The sequence below is a fragment of the Triturus cristatus genome, chromosome 12, assembly GCF_964204655.1.
Source record: "Triturus cristatus chromosome 12, aTriCri1.1, whole genome shotgun sequence".
Classification (NCBI taxonomy): domain Eukaryota; kingdom Metazoa; phylum Chordata; class Amphibia; order Caudata; family Salamandridae; genus Triturus; species Triturus cristatus.
Genome location: NC_140595.1, coordinates 10,203,345 through 10,228,115, shown reverse-complemented (window position 1 = coordinate 10,228,115; position 24,771 = coordinate 10,203,345). Strand labels below are relative to the sequence as shown.

Genomic DNA, 24,771 nt, shown 5'->3' with positions numbered 1-24,771 from the left:
CAGTGTTTCCCTCAACCAGTACCTTCAGACCGGTCACTCCTAGAGTTGACGGGCCTTTCATCCCTCAGACAAATCCTCTGTGCTGATCCAATCCTTGAGGTGACTGGTTGTGTTTCCCTCCACTAGTATCTTCAGCCCTAGAGTTGACGGGCCCTTCTCCCTCACACCCTCCATTGTGCTGATCCAAATCAAATCAAAAATAGCTTTATTCGAATTTAGACATATAAAATCACAAAAACAGTCAAAGTTTAAAAACATTTCATGAAATATGTATAAGACAAATGTACATAGTAAAAAATATGCAAAACATATGCATACATATGAAAAAAATGAGTATAAAAAGATTAGGTTGGGGGTAAACAAGTATAACTAGAGCAACCCTACATGATTTAATTTAATCCATACTGTTCTGCTTTCTAAGGAAAGTGAGCATTAATAATTTTCCTAGCTCTCAGTATACTCTTTAAAAAACCAGCCATAACTCTCATACAATAATCACTGTCCACCATTTGTAAATACAAAAAAGCAGGTCGACATTGCCTCCAGTTCCCCTTTCTCAGGAAAGGTAGAATCCACCTGGATCTTTCCTTAGAGTAAAATTTGCAGAATAAAATCGCATGGATAGTTGATTGTGAGGAAAGATCATCACAGGCGCATAAACATAGCTTGGTAGACCAGTTGTTTGTCTCCGGATAGCTAATCAAACAATGAAATGTTCCAAACCTAAAACGTGTTAAAACGTATCTGTCATTTCCCCCTGTACAGCGTAAAAGAGATGGTTGAATGCCATATGTTGTTACAGACAGTTGATGTTGAACAACCGCGGGTTTACTGATTTCCAGTGCTAGCCTGTTTTTCTCAAGGTGGGTCATGCAAATTAATTTAAATTCCTTTCGACAGATGGAATTTAGAGTCTCTGGTAAAGTGTAGTAATCTGGACACCCAAGATCACATAAAATGTTTTTTACATACCAGGTAATTTTAGTTGCATGATCCAAATTCATTGAATCCTTTAATATTTCTTTATTTAAGCCTGTACTGTCGGAAGTCCACATTTGGTGCCAGAGTAACAATGGTTGTATCTTAATAACATCAGAGATGAATGGAACCCCCAACTCCATATGAAGATAAAAACAGGAGAGCTAGCAGGAACAGCTAAAATAAATCTTAAAAACACATTTTCAACATATTGAATGGGTGAACAGTCCTGAAAGCCCCAAATTCCTGCCCCAAATGTAGCTATGCTTACGCATTTTGCCTTATAAATTTTTAGGAGGAATTCGGGGGGCCTTTTACTAAATTGTTTAGAAAAGTTGACTACAGCCGCTGCCGATTTCATAAAAAGAGGATTCCTGCTCCTTATCGCCCGAGTCCAGGAACAAGCACGGTTAAAAAGAACACCCAGGTACGTAAATGTGTTGGTGGATTCTATTCTGTTTCCACCCACTCGGATACTACTACTTTTTTACTTTTCCCGCCTGCAGGACGTAATAAGTTTTCTTCGCATTCAGTTTTAGCCCTAGTACATTCATAAAACTGATATAAGTTTTGAGTGCCTTTTGTAAACCTATCTATGTGCGTGCCACGAGTACCTTCGTCGACAGCGTAGAGAAGGGAGACTATCAGGAGTTTGTTGACATAAGGTGGATCCCTAGCATTTGACATCAATTCCTGTTCCAAGGCGTTCGTATAAAGAGTGAACAGGAATGGAGCCAAAACGCAACCTTGCCTTACTCCCTTCTCCACTTGAAACGATGCAGGACATTCCCCATTAGTTCCATACCGCACCTTGGCACTTGCCCCCGAGTACAGTTGTGCTGATACAATCCTAGAGGTAAAAGACGGTGTTTACCTCTGCCAGTATCTTCAGCCCTAGAGTTGACGGACCTTTCATCCCTCACAACCCCCCATTGTGCTGATACAATCCTAGAGGTGAAAGGCGGTGTTTACCTCTGCCAGTATCTTCAGCCCTTGAGTTGACGGGCCCTTCATCCCTCAGACAAATCCTTTGTGCTGATCCAATCCTAGAGGTGAAGAAATGCGTTACTTACCTGTAGCTGCAGTTATCCAGTATTGATATCTTTCATAGATTCACATGCCTGAATCATTCCCCGTCGTCGGGATGGGAGTCCCTGGTACATAAATTAAGTAATGTCCCATTAGACATACAGAGTAATAGGCCAAAGGCCTCACATTAGTAACATATTCTGGTCCTTTTGTAACAAGGACCAAACTCTAGAGAGCAACCAATCAGCCGCCACCACCCTCTGGAACCTTCCTGGAAGGAGCTCTAGTCCCTCAGATTTTCGTAAGCATAGTGCTATATAGAGAAACAACTAAGAGTACTAGGCGAGCCCTTCCAAGGGAGGCGGGTGGGTTGCATGTGAATCTATGAAAGATACCAATACTGGATAACTGAAGTTACAGGTAAGTAACGCATTTCTTATCCAGTATTAGGGTACCTTTCATAGATTCACATGCCTGAATCAGAGTAGAAAGAAATGATAAGCACATTTCCTTTTGCATAAAGAACATGAAACACTGGTTAACAAATACATACATATCTATGTATATACAAATGCATACATTACAACATTAAAAAGCAAAGCAATAAGTTGCAAGTGTAGCAAAAGGTATAAAAGTGATAAGGAAATGCGGGTGTAAAAATAAGAGAAAGGTTGGTGGGAAGGAAGGAAGGCTCACCTTTATCGAAATAGATGGCGCAACACCGCCTGTCCCACTGCAGCATCCTTCGTGAGTTCTGTATCCAAACAGTCATGTTTGGTAAATGTATGCGGCGTCTTCCATGTTGCCGCTCTGCAAATCTCCGTGAAGGGCACACCTGCAAACATTGCCGTAGAAGTAGAGGCTGCCCTAGTGGAATGGGCTTGTAAAGGCTGACCAGCCTGCTGGTGACAGAAGACAATAGCAGCAGAGATCCATCTGGAAATACTTTGCTTTGTGAGAGGGGGACCCTTCCTGGGTAAGCTGTAGGCCACAAAAAGTTGGTTGGATTGGCGGAAAGTTTTTGTTCTGTCAGGGTAGAATTTAAGGCAGCGTTTTAAATCCAGAGAAAGTAGAGCTCTTTCTGCTGCTGTTTGAGGATTTGGAAAGAAAGTTTTTAAGACAATAGGCTAATTTAGGTGGAAATCCGATGGTACTTTCGGAATAAATTTTGGATTAGTCCAAAGAATTACCCTGTCATTTTTGAATTGTAGAAAGGGATCTTGTATCGTGAAAGCGTGAAGGTCACTAACTCGCCTTGCGGATGCAAGGGCTAAAAGGAGCGCAGTCTTCCAAGATAAGAACTTGAGGTCATCTCGGTGTATCGCTTCACAAGGGTGCTTCATCAGCTGAGCAAGTACTTTGTTTAGTTGCCATGTTGGAGGCGGCGACTTTACAGGAGGGAAAGTCCGAAACAGACCTTTGAGAAACTGTTTTATTAATCTGTTTGACCAGAGAGAAGGCCCAGTATAAGATCTCCTGAAACTGGATATTGCTGCCAGGTGAACTTTGATGGAAGCGTGGGCGAGGCCTGTAGTAGCCAAATGAAGGAGATATGGTAATATCTCTTCTGGAGAAGACGTGAAAGGATGCACCTTAGCCGACCTGCACCATATACAGAACCTCTTCCATTTAAGGGAATAAGTCCTGTTTGTGCTATCTGCTCGAGAACGGGATAGGACAGCCCTGCATTCCGGAGGAATGTTCAAATCTTGAAACTCGTGGAACTCAGGAGCCAGGCCGATAATCTGAGAGATGCTGGATCCTGGTGCTGGGCTTGTCCCTGGTTCATTGTGAGGAGGGATGGAAACAGCGGCAATGGAATTGGTGTCTGCAGGGAGAGGAGATGAAGCTCCGTGAACCAATGTTGGCGATGCCATGCTGGGGCTTTTAGAATCAGCATGCAAGGTTCTGCCTTCATCTTACTGAGGATCCTGGGGATCAGTGGAATCGACGGAAAGGCGTAGGCGAATACGCTAAACCATGCAATTGAAAATGCATTCCCCAGAGATCCCTGTTGGGGATACCAGCTTGTGAAGTGTTGGCATTTGGCGTTTTGCCGCGTGGCAAAGAGATCCAACGGGGGTTCGCCCCACAGAGAGAAGATGCGGTCTAGAGTGTGTTGGTTTAACTCCCACTCGTGGCAGGTGGTCTGCATTCTGCTCAATGAATCTGCCAACGCATTGTCTTTCCCTGGAACGTACTCCGCTTGTAGAGAAACTTTGTTCCGAAGAGACCAGTTCCAGATTTTTGCGATTCTTGAGAGAGTGAAAGCAAACGAGTCCCTCCCTGCTTGTTCAGGTAGTGCATTGTTGTAGTATTGTCCGTCTGGACAAGCACTTGTGCACCTTTTATTCTGGGAAGGAACGCCAGGAGGGCTAGGTAGACAGCCCTGAGTTCTAGGAGGTTTATGTGTAGTCTCCGCTCGGGAGGCGACCACTTCCCGCTGATCCGCAGCTCCTGCAGGAAGGCTCCCAAACCTTCTAGACGCATCCGTGGTTATTACCTGAGGAGATGCTTGAGTCAGGAAGGATAGGCCTCGAGACAGATTGTGTAGCTGAATCCACCAGTTGAGAGCGGCGACCATCTGAGGAGTCACCTGTATGGTGTCGTCCAAGGATCCGCTGACTTGAATCCATTTTACGGAGAGAGCCTCTTGAAGAGGACACATGCGGGGATGACAGTATGGAACCAGGAGGATACAGGAAGACATCATTCCGAGGAGGGATTTGAAGAGGCGCACTGAAATAGACCGTCTTGTACGCACGTGTTCTGCCAATCGTAGGAGTCTTTGTTGCCGCTCCTGCGATGGATAAGCTTTTTTCAGAACCGTATCTAGGACAGCTCCCAGAAATGTTATCCGCTGAGAAGGCTGTAAAACTGACCTGTCCGGATTGAGTGTAAGACCCAATCTTCTGAAAAGCCATAGACAGGCTTTGGAAGACCTTCTCGCGCTGTCGAGAGAGGGTGCTTTGACGAGCCAGTCGCCGAGATATGGAAAGATTTGGTGATGCTGTTGCCTGAGAAATGTAAGTAGAAACAACAAAAGAGTGATTGATAAATAACTAGGAAAAACTAGCCAATAAAACAGCGTTGGAAAACAAAATTTATTTTATAAAAGAACCTTCACTCACCAACCTGGTTGGTGACATGCTTCATCATAGGGTTCCTACCAGAGAGGCCGAGTGCCTCCCTGGTGTGCTTCGACGCCTGAGTTACAGCGGAGCAGGTTTTTGTTGGGGAGAGTGGATTGTGAAAGGTGGTGCAAGTATTAAAAGGTGGCTGGTTGTTACCAAAAACAATTTATTCCAGGTAAACCAACAACCGTTTAAAAGCAAGTGAAACGGACCTAGACTGGCTGGTTAGGATAACCAGAGTTGTCCGATTTAAATTAAGTGGAAAGAGATGGTCAACATGTTTCAGCTTTTTAGTGCGGGTTCACGAAGCATTCTTCAGGACCAGGGGAGATTCCACGGCGGTATGCGCACGCTAAGGCGCACCCTAACCTGTGGAACCGTGCGAGTGGTAAAACTTACGGTTCTACCAGTGTGGCCTCTTGGGATTTCCTAGGCCACTGAACTTCTAAAACGATATGCGTTTTACTTCATGGGTCCGGGAGGGGGGATCAATGTGCTATAGTATTTCCATGCTCGCACACTCCCGCAGGAAACCTCACGCTGTCCTCCTCGGCCTGAGAAATGCATCCACTGGCGAAAGGCATTTGGTGAAGATGCGTGGGGCTGACTTGAGCCCGAAAGGCATGACCCAGAATTGGTAATGTCTGCCCGCTACGGCGAACCTCAAACTTTTTGTGCCTTCTGTGGATTGGAATATGAAAGTAGGCATCCTGGAAGTCCAAGGATGCCATTTAGTCATTCGCATTGAGAACTTGTAAGACTTCCTGGATAGTGACCATGCGAAATGATTGTTTCTTCAAGTATTTGTTGAGACTTCTCAAATCTAGGATCGGTCTCCAGTTCTGTTCCTTTTTTCGCACCAAGAAGAACCGGGAGTAAAAACCTTGTCCTTTTTGATCGACAGGTACCCGTTCTATAGCACCTTTCCGGAGCATTGCTGATATTTCCATGAATAAGAGGTGCAGATGCTTGTGATTCATAGGTTGAGGGGGTGTTGGGGTTTGGACGAATTCCAGGGAATGACCGAACTGCACCAGTTGAAGAACCCAACAATCCGTTGTGATTTGACTCCAATTGTGAAGATAATGGGAAAAGGAGGAAAAGAAACAGAGACTGGCGGTAGAGAGAAGTCATTGACGTCGCGCGGAATCCTTCTGCCGTCCGGCTTTTCCGCGAAAAGAAGACCTGTTGTATGAAGTCTGCGGTTGCTGCCTTTGCTGAAACTGCAGCCTGTATTGGTTAGAGGAGGAATATGAAGACCTATATTGTTGATAGCCTCCTCTAGTAGAGTATGGTCCTCTACCCCTTGAGCAACAAAAATTGGTGTTCTTATATTGAAGGGTACCCAGGGCTCTGGCCGTATCTGTGTCTTTTTTAATACCTTGGAGGGCCTCATCAATATGGGTACCAAAAAGGAGTTGTCCGTCATAAGGCATATCAAGGATTTTGGTTTTAATTTCAGGTCGGAAAGATGCTGCCTTAAGCCATCCCTGGCGTCGCAGAACTGCCGCCCCAACCAGTTGGCGGAAACCAGTTGATGCGATGTCCATAGCACAGTCTATGATTTCAGAGGCCGACCTTTTGCCTTCCAGAAGCAGCTTTTTTGCTTCGTCCTTAGAGTCTTGCGGCAAGGACTCCAAATATGGTGCAATATCTGACCACATTTGTCTGTTGTAGCGTCCTAATAGGGCCAGTGAGTTGGACGCTCATACTGTAAGCGCTGACATAGAGGAAAACCGTTTCCCGATATTGTCTAAGCACCTGCCTTCTTTATCCGGAGGAGCTGAAAGTGGGGCAGAAGGGTTTTTTGACCTGCGTAGCACTGCCCGAGTAATTACTGAATCAGGTTTTGAATGCCCAATGAGAGAGGCTGGAGCGCCGTCTGGAGCCCTGTATTTCTTGTCCAATCGTGGCAGAACTGGAGGAACTGTAGAGGGATTTTGCATGATCTTGATGCCTTGATCCCAAATGTAGCCTATGATGGGCATAGACCTGACAGACTTTTTAAAAGGTTCCTTGAAATCGTAAAGGAAACAGTCATGTTGATGAGACGGCATTGGTAGTTTGAATTGTTGGGCGGCTCTCTCCAGGAGATTATGGAAGAACAAATGTTACTTACCTGTAAACTGTGGTTCTCCAGTATTGGTGTCTTTCATAGATTCACATGCTTGAATATTCCCCGTCGTCGAAGTGGGAGTCCCACGGTATATATAAAAAGCAATAAGTATTATGTATATATACGTATACACATACCTAACCACATAAGAGTATATACATACCCAAATAAACATCTATATATAGTTCAAATAACATATCAAGTTAAAAATACCATAGGATAGCATTGAGACATAGGAAAGCATTGAGAAAAAGAATCACTTTGCTAACATATCACTGTCACTTTATAGTCCAAACTCCAGCCAATCAGGCGCTAGCACCCTCTAGAACCTTCTCCTCAGAGGCTCAGGCCCTCAGATTTTCGAGCACGAGAGTGACCATAGAGCCGAAAGAGGAGAAGAGAGCCTCTGAGGGGAGGAGGGTGGGTCGCATGTGAATCTATGAAAGACACCAATACTGGAGAACCACAGTTTACAGGTAAGTAACATTTGTTCTTCTCCAGTATTTGGGGTGTCTTTCATAGATTCACATGCTTGAATAGAATAGTAAGCAGTAAACAGTATTCGGCTGACCAAGCCGTATTGATATTGCATGTAATACAAACAATGTATTTAAAACGCAATAATAATAATAATAATACCCCAGGAGGAGGGAAGTAGCAGAGGCTCACCTTATTTAAACAGATTTCGTAGAACTGCCTGTCCCACAGCCGTGTCTGCTTCGTTAATGGATTCCAGACAGTAGTGCTTCGTAAACGTGTGCCTGCTGGACCACGTAGCTGCCCGGCATATTTGATGGATGGGCACACCAGCGAACAGGGCAGTGGAAGATGACATAGCCCTCGTTGAATGGGCTCTCACTCCCGAAGACAGAGGCTTACCAGCCTTTTGATGGCAAAAAGAGATTGCTGATGAAACCCAACGGGCAATAGTAGGTTTGGTGACAGACTGTCCTTTGCAAGCACGCCCGTAGGCCACAAACAACTGGTCAGATTTGCGAAAGGATTGAGTCCTGCTAATGTAGAATTTTAGACATCTCTTCAAGTCCAGAGAATGTAAGCTTTGCTCCGCCGGGGTTTGTGGATGCGGGAAAAAAGTCTTTAAGAGCACTGGTTCGTTAAGATGGAAATCGGATGGCACTTTAGGTATAAAAACCGGATTAGTGCGGAGGATGACACAATCCGATCTGAATTGAAGGAACGGAGGCTTTATTGTAAAAGCGTGAATGTCACTGACTCTGCGGGAAGAGGTCAGAGCAAGGAGGAGGGCCACTTTCCAAGTTAAAAATTTGACATCCGCTGAGTGGATAGGTTCGAAGGGCGCCTTCATAAGCTGAGCCAGCACGATGTTCAGGCGCCACGTGGGTGGAGGACGCCGAATGGGCGGGAACATGCGGAAGAGACCCTTGAAAAATTGTTGTATGACTCTGGATGAATAGAGAGAGGACGAGCCATCTTGTCGGTAGCGAGATATTGCCGCTAGAAATACCTTTAAGGTAGAGTGTGATAATCCAGACTGCGCTAGTTGTAGGAAGAACGGCAGAATGTGTTCTGGAGGAGCGTGCACAGGATGAATGTGGGCGGAAGCACACCAATGACAAAATCGCTTCCATTTGAGCTTATACGTTTTCACTGTGGATGGAGCTCTTGCCTTAGCTAACACCTCCCTGCAGGCTGGAGGAATGTTCAAATGAGCAAATTCAAGGTGCTCAGGTTCCAAGCCGACAAGCTGAGAGATCTGGGATTCGGATGGCATATCCGACCATCGTTCATTGTGAGCAGATCCGGCTTCAGGTGGAGAAGGATGGGCTCGCGTTGGGATAGGAGAAGCAACTCCGAAAACCATGCCTGCCGAGGCCACCGTGGAGCTATTAGAAGTACATGGCACGGTTGTTGTCTCATCTTCCGCAGCACTCGTGGAATCAACGGAATCGGCGGAAAAGCGTACGCAAATATCCCGTACCAATTGATCGAAAGGGCATTTCCGCACGACCCTTCGTGGGGAAACCAGCTTGCGTAGGACTGGCATTTTGCATTCTGCGGGGTTGCGAAAAGGTCGATTGTCGGGTGACCCCAAAGGTCGAAGACGAATTCCAGCGTCGGTTGATGTAACTCCCACTCGTGGGTAGATGATGCTGACCGACTGAGTGCATCCGCCAGAGTATTGGAAATGCCGGGCAGATGAATTGCTTGTATCGTCATCTGATGGAGTATGGCCCAACTCCAAATCCTCTGCGCCAGACGGGAGAGCAGTGGAGATCTCGTCCCGCCCTGTTTGTTCAGGTAGTGCATGCACGTGGTGTTGTCCGTCTGAATGAGGACTGACTTCCCTTGGAACTGCAGGCGGAAGGATTTCAACGCCAAGAAAATGGCCATCAGTTCCAGTCTGTTGATGTGCCAGCAACGCTGAGCCGCTGACCATAGGCCCTTGACGGATAGATCTTGAAAATGTGCGCCCCAACCCTCCATGGATGCGTCCGTGGTAAGGACGAGTTCTGGGGTTGACGACAGAAAGGATGTTCCTGCTGCGATGTTGGCAGGACAAGTCCACCAATGCAGCGCTTGAGCCATGCGGGGTGACACCACGACCTGATCGTTGAAGGAACCGGAAACCTGGCGCCACTGCTTGTCTAACTCCTCTTGGATGATGCGACTTTTTAGTCTGCAGAGAGGGATCAAAGCGATGCAGGAGGACGCCATTCCCAGAAAGGATTTTAATATGCGGACTGAAACTGACTGCTTTGCTGCGATGGAGCTCGCAAGCTGTTGAATCCGTTCCTGACGTTCTGCTGAAGCGAAGGCCATGGTTGTGCTCGTATTGATACAAGCGCCGAGAAAAGTCTTGCACGTAGTCGGCGTGAGTTGAGATTTTTGCACATTGATCGACAACCCCAGGGACTGAAACAGATCGAGACAGCGCTGGGTATCGAGGGCCGCCTGGTGAGAGGATTGAGCTTTGATGAGGCAATCGTCCAGGTAGGGGTATATCTGAATACCCTCTTGTCGTAAGTGAGCCACCACCGGTGCTAGGAATTTTGTAAAGACCCGCGGGGCTGAGCAGAGTCCGAAGGGTAGGACTTTGAATTGGTAGTCCCTGTGGCCCACTCGAAACCGTAGGTATTTCCTGTGGCGTGGTAGAATGGGCACATGGAAATATGCGTCCTGCAGATCGATCGTTGTCATGTAATCCTCCTGAGAAAAGAATTGGAGGATGTCCTTCAATGTGAGCATCCGAAAGGACTGAGTCTTGAGAAATTTGTTGAGCAATCTGAGATCGAGGATCGGACGCCATTCCCCTGATTTCTTTAGTATGAGGAAAAAACGGGAATAGAATCCCAACCCTCTTTGATATTTCGGAACCACTTCGATGGCACCCTTGTTTAACATTATTTGGATTTGTTTGAAAAGTTCTCTGAGATGGGCGGGTGGTGGCCCGGATGGCGGTGTGCGTGGAGGAACCTTCACAAACTCTAGGGCGTGGCCCCTTGAAATTATATCCAGGACCCAGCGGTCCGAAGTGATTAAGGACCAGGTTGAAAAGAACTGGGAGATTTTTCCTCCAACAAGAACTAGAGGACAACTGGGAAAAGGAAGTACTTTCCGTACAGAGTCACTGCTTCTTGGTTGAATTTCCTCTGTAATTCGACTTTCCTCTGTATGACTTGCTATTTTGCTGTCTGTAGGACTGCTGCGGTTGTGAATAGTACCGCTGTTGCCCCTGATTGTACGAGCGGTATTGGGACGAGGAGCCACGAAAGGATGATGATGAGGAGGTGCCGCGGCCGCGCGCACCTCGAAAGGGCTGCTTCTTAAACTGTAGAGTGCCGAGGGAACGAGCCGTATCCGTATCCTTTTTAATGGTTTGCAAGGCATCTTCTACATGCTGGCCGAATAATGACTCCCCGTCATATGGCATGTCCAAAATCTTAGCCTGGACCTCTTGCCGAAAAGAGGTTGACCGAAGCCAGCCCTGTCTTCTTAGGACGGCTGCTCCCGCCAATTGGCGAAAACCGGTGGATGCGATGTCAACAGAGCAGTCAATGATCTCGGATGACGCCCTTTCTCCCTCTTGCAGGATTTTCTGAGCTTCCGCTCTTGAATCCTCCGGTATAAGTTTGACCAATGCAGCCATGTCCGACCACATCTGTCTATCATAACGGCCGAGGATAGCCAAGGAATTCGCAGCCCGGACCGTTGTTGACGCCATGGTTGAAAACTTCTTGCCTATAGCATCCAGGCGACGGCCGTCGCGGTCCGGAGGCGCCGACATTGGAGATGATGGATTCTTGGAGCGGCGCTGTGCCGCTTGTGTGATCACTGAGTCCGGCTTAGGTTGAGACACCAAGCAGGCTGGGGAAGAATCCGGAGCTTTATATTTTTTCTCCAGGCGTGGGAGCACCGCCGGAATAGAATTAGGTGTCTTCATTAATTTTAGGCCTTCATTCCATATGAAGTCTATGATTGGCACAGCTCGTACTTGTTTCTGAGGTTGGGACTTGAAGTCATATAAGAAACAGTCCTCTTCCCTGACCACCATGGGAAGGTGAAAGCGTTGTGCTGCTCTCTCCATCAGCTGATGGAACCCTGTTATGTCGACAGGTGGCGAGTTGACTGGTGACCTTGGCGGTGATGCGGGCGAATTGATTTGGTAATCATCCCAGTCCGCCATAGTGTCGTCTTCTGGGAGCTCGCCCTCTTCCGTATCCGGATTGTCCATATTATCATCCTCTGCATTGAAAGGCAGTGCAGGTGTGGAGGGCGTGGGTATCGTTGGCAATATAGGAGGTGGAACCTCAGATGGCGCTTCACGTGGAGTATTTTGAGGGGATGCTGGAAAACGACGATTATAGTCCTCCAACATATATTGGAGGTTGGAAACAAGCTGCACAGGAAGCTGCATCATAGGAACCGGAGCAGAGGTATTTTGCTCTTCTTCCTGTTCATAAAATTCATCCTCCTCAGACTCTTGGCATTTTATATGGAGCTCCGAAGGACTATGAGCATCCCGAAAAAGAGACTGATCGCCTTCATCCGAATCGTCCTCATCCCCTGAGGGAAATAGTTGACGAGGTGGCCGTGGTCCAGGTGGTAACATCACTGGGTCTAGCATGGCCTTACGACGAAGCATTAAGGAGCTGTCCACAGACCCCGGTGCTGGTGTTGACATTGGCACCAATGGCATTGTCGCAAAATTTGACCCTACCGTCGTCGAGGCGACCGTCGACGAAGCAATCGTCGACGGAGCTGCCGTCGACGAGGTTGTTGCCGTCGACGGGACTGTCGTCGACGGGGTGGCTGTCGTCGACGGAATGGCTGTCGTCGACGGGGTGGCTGTCGTCGACGGGGTGGCTGCCGTCGACGGAATGGCTGTCGTCGACGGAATGGCTGTCGTCGACGGAATGGCTGTCGTCGACGGTGTGGCTGTCGTCGACGAGGCTGTCGTCGACGAGGAAGATTTCCTCTTCTTCTTTTTACCCATCGTCGACGGAGTTGTGGACGTCGACGGAAGCGCCAGCTTCCCAGTCGTCGACGAAGAAGTGAGTGGTATCGTCGACGAGACAGTTCTAAGTGATACACATACTATCGTCGACGGAGAAGACGTCGACGAAGTCAGTGTCGTCGACGAAGGATATCTACTCGATACCGTCGTCACCGTCGTCGACGAGGCTGATGAAGTAGCCGATCTCGTCGACGGAGGGGCCGTCGACGGGCCCGTCGACGGTTTTGAAAGTTTCTGACTGGAAACATGTGCTGACGGAGTCACAGGCGCCTGAGAGCTACGTCTCGGGGGCGCAGACGTGGAGACAGAGACCTTGCCTGTAGACACTTCCTCAAGGTGAAGTCTCTTCTTTTTCAGAAAAGGAGATGGCAAGTCCTGGACACTTCCACGCTTTGAGGAGACTCCTGTTTTGACAGAGGCTACACTTTCCACCTCAGAAAGTGGGTTGTCTGTGTCCTTTAGTTTTTGAAGCCATATCAAAAGGCGACCTTCTCTATCTTTCAAAGTTTTGTGAGAGAAAGTTCTGCAGATCTTACAATTAGCCACCTTGTGATCAGGATACAGACAATAAATACATTTCTCATGGGGATCCTCAGAGAAAAGTCTTGACTTTCCGCAAGATGAACAAGGACGGAAAAGAGATTTCTTACTTGCAGACATGATGAGAGATAAAAAACCTCAAACCAGAAGAAGAACTGAGCAGAGCTCAGGGAGACTCCCTTCACACGACGTGCGGTAGAAAATCTGAGGGCCTGAGCCTCTGAGGAGAAGGTTCTAGAGGGTGCTAGCGCCTGATTGGCTGGAGTTTGGACTATAAAGTGACAGTGATATGTTAGCAAAGTGATTCTTTTTCTCAATGCTTTCCTATGTCTCAATGCTATCCTATGGTATTTTTAACTTGATATGTTATTTGAACTATATATAGATGTTTATTTGGGTATGTATATACTCTTATGTGGTTAGGTATGTGTATACGTATATATACATAATACTTATTGCTTTTTATATATACCGTGGGACTCCCACTTCGACGACGGGGAATATTCAAGCATGTGAATCTATGAAAGACACCCCAAATACTGGAGAAACCTCCTATATCCTCCGGAGGAGAGTCCGCCGGAGGAGGTAAAGGCGATGCAGGAAGAGGGATAAGGATTAGTTACTTACCTGTAATCCTAGTTCTCTTCCAGGGGTATCCTCATCAAAGTCATAAGCATTAGAATATTCCCGCCCATGTGCGGGATCCCGGAAACAGTATATTATATGTGCCCCACATATATATATCCATACATATATACCTATATGTATACACAAGCAATTGCAGCCCATAAACCCTAGAGCTGAACCATGCTGTAAGTAATTTCCACTACACATAAGAAAATAGCATTATAAACATGAGAAACAACATTATAACTTGTTTGGAAACTGTTTTAATGCTTAGAAAACAGCAGAAATTCTTAGAAAACACTGAAAGCATAGGAAGCTCCCAGGCTGCATTGCAAATACCCAGTCTAAAAAGACTGAAAAGCTAACTCATAGCTGCATAGCAAAAAACTGACACCGTGCCTTTAAGGCACACCTGACCCCCACCTTCCCATCATGCCTCAGGGGTGGCAGTTAGGTCAGTTGTTCTTTGCGGAGACTGAAAAGTCATGGCACAAAGAAATAATAACATCTGAAACCTATCACACCTTTGCCCGGGGAGGCGGGAGGGTTGCTTATGACTTTGATGAGGATACCCCTGGAAGAGAACTAGGATTACAGGTAAGTAACTAATCCTTCTCTTCCAGGGGATCCTCATCAATAGTCATAAGCATTAGAATAGAATAGCGAGCCTCACCTCATCCCCCTGCGGGCAAAGGAAAGAAAAAACAGAGAAGGAACAGTATGCTTAGATAGACCCGGCTACCCAAACAGGTTCCTCAAGGAAGCTTGGCCTACTTGGGCATCCGCCCTGGAATCGGATTCGAGGCAGTAGTGCCTGGTAAAGGTGTGAACCGATTTCCAAGTGGCCGCCTTGCAGATCTCTGCCATTGGAACGTCATGCAAGAAAGCTACTGTGGCCGCTTTCCCCCTAGTAGAATGAGCCTTAGGGGCCAAAGGTAAGGGCCTTTTCGCCAGCTGGTAGGCTAGGGTAATGCAGGAAACAATCCATCTGGAAATGGATCGTTTAGCTGCTGGGAAGCCTGTTCTCATGGCGCCATAGTTGACAAACAGCTGATCCGTCTTCCTAATGCCTCTGGTACTTGCCAGGTAGAATTTAAGTACCCTCTTGAGGTCTAAGGAGTGGAGCGACCGCTCAGCCGGGGTCGCTGGATTCGGGAAGAAGGATGGCAGAGAAATGGACTGATTAATATGAAAATCAGATACTACCTTAGGGAGAAAAGATGGATGTGCCCTTAAGACCACTTTGTGCTGGTGAAAAACTGTGTACGGCTCTTTAGTACACAGAGCCTGGATTTCGCTTACTCTGCGTGCCGATGTAATGGCTACCAGAAAAGCGGCCTTCCACGACAGATGCTGTAAAGAAGCTTTGTGGATCGGCTCAAAAGGAGGGCCCATCAACTTGGATAACACTAAGTTCAACTCCCACGGAGGAGAAGGGTTTCGAACAGGGGGGTAAACTTTTTCCAACCCCTGCAAGAAGTCCTTGACCACCTGCATCTGGAAAAAGGAAGGTTGACTGGGAGACCTCCTGTAAGCTGTAATGGCAGACAAATGGACCCTGATGGATGCATACTTCAAGCCTGATCTAGCTAAGTGAAGGAGGTACGGAAGGATGACGTCCTCCTGCCCCTTTGTAGGATCAAGGTGATTCTCCCTACACCAAATGAAGAACCTCTTCCACTTAAACGCATAAGACGCTCTCGTGGAGGGTCGCTTCGCTTCCTTGAGAATATGCATGCAGTCAGGTGGTAGACCTAAATGTCCGTATTGCAGGACCTCAGGAGCCATGCTGTTAAGTTCAGTGAGGGAAGGTTGGGATGCAGAATCCTCCCGCCCATCTTGGACAGCAGGTCCGGCCTGCAAGGCAGTCGCCTGTGAGGTCGAACTGAAAGATGAAGAAGGTCCGGGTACCACCACTGGCGCGGCCAGTCCGGAGCTATGAGGATCATCTTCATGTCGGATCTGAGCAGCTTGGATTCCACCTTCAGAATCAGAGGCAGGGGCGGAATAGCGTAGGCAAATGTCCCGGACCAATCCATCAAAAGAGCATTCCCCCTGGTCCCTGGACGGTGGAATCTGGACGCGAAGGCGTGGCATTTTGAATTTGTCGTCGTCTGCAAACAGATCGATGTCTGGACGACCCCAACAACGGAACAGGTCTGCCACCACGTCGTCGTGCAGCACCCAGTCGGGCTGATCTTCGAAGTGCCTGCTGAGTGCGTCTGCCTTGATATTCAACTCCCCTGGAAGGTGCACTGCCACTACCGAGAGGTTCCGGGCGAGCAGCCAGTGCCAGATCGCCTGCGCCTCCAGGGAGAGGGGGCGTGACCGAGTCCCGCCCTGTTTGTTCAGGTAAAACATGGTCGTGGTGTTGTCGGTCTGCACCAGGACTGAGTCGGTCTTGATTGCTGGGAGGAACGCCTTTAGAGCAAGGTGGACTGCCCGAAGCTCTAGCATATTTATGTGGTAGCCCTGTTCTTTTGCAGACCACCGACCTTGTATTTGGGGGCACCCCATGTGGGCCCCCCAACCTTGAAGCGATGCATCTGTCACCACCGATTGCACCGGAAGTGGCTGGTGAAACGGGACTCCCACCAACAGATTGTCCTGACGAGTCCACCATGCTAGGGAAGATTTCGCCACCTGGGAGAGAGAGATTCGATCTCCCCAACGGCCTGTGGACTGATCCCATTGGTCCTCCAGGGCTTGCTGCAAAAGTCTCATTCGCAGTCTGGCGTTGGGAATGAGAAAAATGCAGGACGCCATGGACCCAGCAGAGATGCTACCTGCCGGGCTGACGGCCTCCGCATCTGCTGCATAAGCCTGCATTTCCTCTTCATTGAAGACAGTCTCTCCCCCGAAGGATACGCTCTTCCCACGCTTGTATCCAGAACGGAGCCAAGGTAGTGGATGGACTGAGTGGGCTGCTGCACGGACTTTGCCATGTTGACGTGAAGGCCGAGAGCGTGCAACTGTCTCAGACAGATTTGGAAGTCTTTCTTCACCTGCTGCTGGGATGGAGCCTTCAGCAACCAGTCGTCTAGGTACGGGTAGACGAAGAGACCCTGCTTGTGTAGGCAGGCCGCCACCACTGCCATACATTTGGTGAAGACTCGCGGAGCCGACTTGAGTCCGAATGGAAGGACTTTGTACTGGTAATGCTTGCTTCCAACCACAAACCACAGGTACCTGCGGTGATGTTTCGCTATTGCAATGTGAAAATACGCATCTTGGAGGTCCACCGAACACATCCAATCCCCGACTTGCAGATGTGGACATATTTGGTGAAGCGCCAACATACGGAACTTCTCCTTGACGATGCCTTTGTTTAGGAGACGAAGGTCCAGAATCGGCCGAAACTTGTGCTCTTGATCTTTTTTGGGCACAAGGAAGTACCGGGAGTACACTCCTTTTCCGACCTGCGAAGGAGGAACTTTTTCTATGGCCTGTTTTTGCAGAAGGGTCCTCACCTCCTGTTGGAGTAGTTTTAAGTGGTGAGGACGGGACCTCTTTGGCGGGATGTCTCTGGGACGCGCTCGAAAACGTAGCGCATATCCATGACGCAGTATATTCAGCACCCAGCGATCTTTTGTGATGCTGTCCCACTCTGCTAGATGTTGTGACGCACTTCCTCCCACTGGAGTGGGCAACGGCCATAGAGGAAGCCACAGCTCATGACTTTCCTCCTCTTGTGGTAGTGGAGGACTGTTGCTGGTGTCCACCTCTGCCCCTGCCGGACTTTCCGCCTCGAAACTGCGATTTTCCTTGGGGTTTGCTCTGAGACCACTGAGGGGTTTGAACCCTCTGTTGAGGCCCCTTGCGTTGGGTGGGTCGAAAACGGTGCTTGAATTCCTTTTTCTTCTCCAAGCCCACAGCTTTGAGGGTGTCCAGCTCAGTTTTCATGCGCCCCATCTCCTCATCCGTGTGAGTGCCGAAGAGGGAGTTGCCAGAGAACGGGAGGTTTAAAATCCGTTGCTGTGCGTCTGGCTTGAGCCCTGTCAGCCGCAACCAGGACGACCTCCTGGCGCACACGCCGTGTGTGTAAGAGTGGGCTGAGAGTAGCGCACCATCCGCCGCTGTGCTAATCGACTGATTAGCCACTAGAGCCCCTTCAGTAACAATCTCCTCAAAGTCCTTTTGGTCCTCCTTGGGGAGCTTGGACTTGAATCGCTTCATCGAGTCCCAGAGAGCCCTATCGTATCTGCCCAGAAGCGCCGCCGCGCTGGAGATTTTGAGGGATGCCGCCGCGGAAGAGCAGGCCCTGCGTCCCCAGGAGTCCTGGGTTCTGCTCTCCTTATCTGGAGGAACGGAAGAGGAGGCCGACGCCGTCTGACCCTTTCTTGCAGCTGCCACTATGACGGAGTCCGCAGGCGGGTCCATCTTCACAAAGACGGGGTCAGAGGTAGCTGGCTTGTATTTTTTGAGGATACGAGCCGGAACCGCTTTGACGGTCGCCGGGGTGAGAAAGGTGTCCATGACTGGTTCCATGATTCCTGGGACCAAAGGCAGCAGTGGACGAGAGGCAGACTTCTGGTGAAGTGTTTCAAAAATCACCGACGTGGTGACTTGGGGGACAGACATCTCAATCCCCAGCTTCTGCGCTCCCCGCTGCAACACCTCCTGGTAGGTGTTGATGTCGTCAATTGGCGAGACCCTGGACACTGGGCTGCCCGATAGCGTGGGTGAATAGTCCCTGATGGAGGACCTGGTGGACGAGGAAGAGGACGATGATGGAGTCCTCCGCTTCCGGCGATGATCACGAGCCCGTGATCCAGATGAACGCCCCTCCCGTCTGGGGGAGCGCAATCTGCGTCGCCTGTCGTCTGGAGACTTCTGACGTGTTGGCCTGGGGGGACTAGCTCTGTCCACAGCCGCCACCAGCCGTTGCAGCGGAGAGTCATGCACTGGACTGACGTATTCCCGCAGCCTCCTTGTAGCCCCTGAGTCCTGCCAATGACGTGCTGGCAGCAGCCATCTGGGCGACAGATTAATTGTCCCTTGAGTCTGAGGAGAGGACCTACGGGGTTGGCCTGCAGGTTCTCGTGGAATTGCTGGTCGTGGAGATGCCCCTGAGTGAGAGGAGGAATGGCGCGACGCCGACTCTGTCACCAGGACCACCGACCTGTCCGAGGCCTGTCTTGACGTCGATCCGTGGCGTCGTCTCCTTTCTCGCCGGGACTCTTCTCTCGACGTCGAACGACGCCTCGATGCGGACCGGCGGCCATGTTCAGTGGGCGAAGAATGCCGCCTCGACGTCGAACGGCGATGTGAAGCCGACGACGGAGGCCCTCTCTCCCTCGACGCCGAACGCCGCGGGGACGCCGGCGGAGATGCTGCCACTCTCGACGTCGACGCGGATGCCAACCTCGACGCCGAACGCCGCTTGGATGACGACGGCGGAGGATCCTGCTGTCTCGACGTCGAACGCTGATGGAGCCTCGACGACGGAGGGGATCGTGCCCTCGACGACGGAGGGGTGACACTCCTCGACGCCGGTCGTCGCCTGGTTGACGACGGCGGAGGGTCCATGCTCCTCGACGCCGATCGTCGTCGAGATGACGACGGCGGAGGTTCCCTGCTCCTCGACGCCGATCGCCGCTGGGTTGGCGACGGCGGAGGTTCTCTGCTCCTGGACGCCGATCGTCGCCTGGTTGACGACGGCGGAGGTTCCCTGCTCCTCGACGCCGATCGTCGCCGGGTTGACGACGGCGGAGGGGTCGTGTCTCTCGACGCCGAACGTCGCCGGGTTGACGACGGCGGAGAGGCTCTAGATCTCGACGCCGATCGTCGCCGAGTTGACGATGGCGGTCTGGACTTCGACGTCGACGACGTACCTGCTCTCGACAGCGAGCCCGCTGTCGAAAGTCTCTTCTTGGAAACACGACCTACCGGAACATCTTTTCTCAGCGCCGAGCCCGACGCTGAGGCGGAAGGACGAGAGGACTTGCTCCTAGATGAATCTCTAGGCCTCTTGGAGCCCTTCCTCACCGGAGATCGGCCTCTGGATGGTTGTGCCAGGCCATAAATGCGAATTCGCTCTCTGTCCTTCAAAGTTCTTTTGGACAGGCTCTGGCAGTGAGTACATGTCTTGGAATCATGATCCTCCGGTAGACACGGGATACAGACCCTATGAGAGTCAGTCCTGGCCTTTTTCTTGCCACAAGCAGGGCAAGGATCGAAAAGAGAAGGCATTTTAAGTTGGAAAAAATGCCCAAAAATGCCTAAAAAAGACAGCCTCTTACTGACTTAGATGTAAAACGTCGAAGTAAGGGAAAAAACAGTTGAAAAATAGACAATATTTTCTGACAAACTCAGAAAAAAGTGGAGCTCTGTTGCCAGGATCCTTCCAGAAGGAGCCGGAAAGAACAACTGACCTAACTGCCACCCCTGAGGCATGATGGGAAGGTGGGGGTCAGGTGTGCCTTAAAGGCACGGTGTCAGTTTTTTGCTATGCAGCTATGAGTTAGCTTTTCAGTCTTTTTAGACTGGGTATTTGCAATGCAGCCTGGGAGCTTCCTATGCTTTCAGTGTTTTCTAAGAATTTCTGCTGTTTTCTAAGCATTAAAACAGTTTCCAAACAAGTTATAATGTTGTTTCTCATGTTTATAATGCTATTTTCTTATGTGTAGTGGAAATTACTTACAGCATGGTTCAGCTCTAGGGTTTATGGGCTGCAATTGCTTTTGTATACATATAGGTATATATGTATGGATATATATATGTGGGGCACATATAATATACTGTTTCCGGGATCCCGCACATGGGCGGGAATATTCTAATGCTTATGACTATTGATGAGGATCCCCTGGAAGAGAACGTAGTCGTCCCATTCGTCATGGTGAGACTGCGTATCTTGAAGCTCCCCCTCTTCCTGTCCGTCATCCTCATCGTCCGTGGATGGAAGGGGTGGCACCGGCACCTCAACAGGAATAGGAGGTGGAGGTGATGGGACGAGCACTCTCTGTGGCGCTGAAAACGCTGGAGCAGGAGACGGCACAGAGGTAGGAAACCTCTTTTTGTAGTCAGAGATCATAAATTGTAGGTCAGAGACCAAGGCTGAAGGTAGACAAACCATCTGCGGTTGTCGCTGATGAGTGTCCTCATGATAATAGTCCTGCTCATCTATGTTCCGATCGTCATAATCAGAATCTTCCTGATACATAACATTAAGGTCGGAGAGACTTCTTGCAGCCCTAAACATGCTGTCTTTCGAAACCTCCTCCTCATCCAACAGGTGCGAGGGTGGCAAAGGCTGAACCTTACTGGGTGACGTAAGAGAAGGCGACAGCCTCCGTTTAATCATTTTATGAATAAAATATGCACTTTTTAGTCCTGATGTAAGCGCCGTCGACGAGGCCATCGTCGGTATAGACGTCGTTGACGACTCCTCGACGACGATTGTAACAGACGCTGCCGTCGACGAGGGACTTTGTCATCGACGCTGTCGTCGACGGGATAGGTGTCGACGGTATAACCATCGTCAACGAAGATCCACTCGTCGTCGACGCTGCCGTCGACGCTGTCGTCGTCGCTTTCTTGATCGTCGACGTCAAAGGGATACGTCCCGTCGACTAAGACGTCGTCGACGACGACGACGAAAGAAACGCCGACGAGACTGACAAGGTTGAACTCGTCGTCGTCAACGAAGTCACTCCAATGGCAATCTGTGGAGATTTTGTCGTCGTCAATGCCATCGTCGACGAGGTGATTATCTGTGTTATCTCTAGGTCAATAAAGCAGTTGCTAATTAATCTCCAATGTTATTTACTGTGAGTGCTACATTATAACATGTTACTGTCAATGTTTTTTGAGCGCTTTCACTGCATACAAGGAATCTGTCAGGTATGTATTGAGCGACAGCTCTTACACAAGGTTCATACCTCCATGTAGGTTTTATTGTTGCAGGCTTCTGTAAACACACTGGGGGAAGCTGTATGCACCATGTCTCCTTCCTCATTCCCGTAGTCCTCGCGCTCCAAGAGGGTCATCAGGTACCGAGCTATGAAAGAAAGGCCTATTTTTAAGAATTACGTTGAAACACCGGGACAAATACATAGCATACGTTCTACATTACCTGGATGGGAGGGGTCTGGTCACTGTGACAGCACACTCTAAGAATGGAACTTTCTAAGCACAAACTAGTCAAAAAGTAGCACCTTTCTGGAAAGTTTTGTGGAGGGTTCGTCAAATTATGCCCAAGTTATTAGCAACACAAAAAAAGTTTTTCGTATGAACATAAGACCAAATTAGAACTACCCATTGGCAAACGCCAGTAGGTAATATATAAATAAATTCTTCATATACATATGTACATACATAAACACAAAAACACCCCCACCAACCCACCACTGATTCTGCATTTGTTGGTGAAGTACAAGCGTGTTAGGGATGTTGTTGTGCTCCTAGTGACGTTGCAGAGTGTGGTAGCGAGAACACTGACAAAACTAGCTAAAGATGTGTTTTACAACACTAGTCACATTTGACTAATCTACTAAGTATTCAACTCTAATATTGGGTTCTGGTGTTGCATCAGGGGTAGAAACGTCTATATAAATACAATTTACAGTTACAAGTTAATGCTCCTCCTGTCAACCTCTCTCATAAATACGGAGGCCAAAATATTGGCTAAAGTGATAGAAGGTAAGCTGCTACAATATATGACAGAACATTGTGGAGGAGGCAGGATTTCTTCATGACCAAACAATGGCAAATATATGCGCAATTTTCGCCATAATACACAGCCTTCAACCTGAGCTGGAGGTAGTCGCTGCTTTGGAGACGCAGAACAAGAGCTTGATTCAGTGGAATGGCGGTTATTTATTTCAATAAACTCCCATGGGTTGGACTGGTGAAGGAGTTATGGGCTGGATCTTGCTGCTCTACTATCCCTGCCAGCTCAGATCAGAGTCAATGGGTTGATGGCCAGCCCACTAGACGTTGAGCAGGGCACCAGCCAGAGCTGCCCTCTTTCTCCTATTATGCTGGAACTGCTGGTGTGACTGATAAGGGAATGCTACCCTGACAGAGGTAGCTTGCTTAACAAGATGAGGATGTTCATTTCTCCCTCTCTATGCTGTCATGCTACTGTATATGATAAAGTTCTACTATACATCAGAAACTCCAACAGAATCGGGCATAGTGAAGATGGATATGTAAATACAAATGGTTTGTAGGATGGGGAGGAGGCAGGGTGAAACAACACCGGAGATGGAGGAGAAGCAACAAGAGGGAGAGAATACAGTTGAAAGAGAGCAACATGGGAGGCGCAGAAGTACAAGTGCGAGAGAGAGCAATACATGTGCGGATGGTGGAGAAGAAGCACATAGACAGATTTAGGAAGAGGGGAAAAAGCACGAAGGAAAACAGCAGAAAAATGCACAAACTGTCATGGAATGTTTAAACAAAAAGAAGAAAAAGGTCCCTAAAAGTAAGCAAAGGAAGCATAGAAGATAACCAATTAAAACGATTGGTAAAGAGACCATTTTCCAGGGGCAAGACAAACACAAGATTAACAAAAAGGTCAACAAATAAGAAACTGCCTAATAAGGGCAAAACGAATGGCAACCAATTGTAAGCACTGCACCGGCTCCAATCACCTGTATGTTTGTGTTAAGCCCACAATAGGTCTCGCAATCAGGTAGCGTGCACTGTCTGGAAGGCTCGACCTAAAAAGGACCCAGATAGCCCGGCTCATGCACAGAGAGTACAAGAGCCTCAGCCAACAGTAATTGCCTCTTGAATGTCATGCCTTTGTTAGTTAAGAATTGTCAGGGTCCTGAGATAATTTCAATATTTGCACTCAAAGGTTTCGTGTAGGTTATCCGTGCACCATAGCAAGAAGGCTGTGTCCAACCTCCACCATTGCAAGGCCCTTCCTATACTTTAATCATCTGCTCTCCCGCTCTGAAACACTAATGTGCTTTTCATTGTGAGGCCAGCATCACTCATTAAGCTGGCCCTAGCCCTGCAATTATTGCCTGATGACACTAGGAGTGCACGAAAGAACCGCTGCTGTTTAGAAGTCCCCTTCTTTTTATCAGCCATTCAGCTGGGATAATTTGATTGTAGTGATAATGACTAGCATTAGCTACAAGAGCCACTGTAAGGAGCAAGGGCTGCTCTATAAATCTGCAGCACAAGTGCTTTCATCCCAGAAGGAAGCTGGCATGCGGCACACTGTGCTGTCATGATAGAGCACGGAGGCTGGCATGAAGCACTCTACCTACCATTTGGTCACTGCTAGGGGAAACGAGCCGGGCACAAAGCGGGCGACCCACCACCATACTGCCACCACTGAAAAAAGGAGTGGGGGCAAGGCACTCCACACACCATGTGGTCATTTCTGGGGAGTAGGCCAGCACAGGGCATGTTACCCATCATGATGTTACTGCTGGGCCAAGGGAGGCTGGCATGAAGCACAATATATACTATAGGGTCGTTGCTGGCGTAGGATGCTGGCACGAGACCGGCTGTACCCCATGCGGTCACTTCTGGGTGGAAGGAGGCTGCCACGAAGCATGCCTCAAACAATGTGGTCATTTATGGGGACCAGGCTGAAATGAAGCAAACTACCCAACAAACAGACATTACGGGGTAGGATGCTGGCAAGGAGGTACGCTACACACAATGTGGTCACAACTGAGGAGTTGAGCAGGGGGCATGTCATACACCAAGTGGTGACTTGTAGGGAGGAGGCTGGCAAAAAGCACTCTGACCAACTATACACACACTGCCGGGCAAGGGAGATGGGCATAAGGCATGGGGAGAGAGGAAGCTGGCAAGAATCAAGTTACACACCATGCAGCAGCAGTCACTGGGAGGAGCAGGAAGTATGCTCCTCGCTGTCCTAT

General features: G+C 48.9%; 1 protein-coding gene across 1 annotated transcript in view; it reads right to left on the bottom strand.

Annotated features, from left to right (window-relative positions):
- R3HDM4 (R3H domain containing 4) overlaps positions 1-24,771 on the bottom strand; it is a 203,066-nt gene that overhangs the window by 121,186 nt on the left and 57,109 nt on the right. The window contains exon 3 of the mRNA XM_085638078.1: positions 21,802-21,920. Coding sequence (XP_085494204.1) covers positions 21,802-21,920 — 119 coding nt within the window. The remainder of the gene's footprint in view (positions 1-21,801; positions 21,921-24,771) is intronic.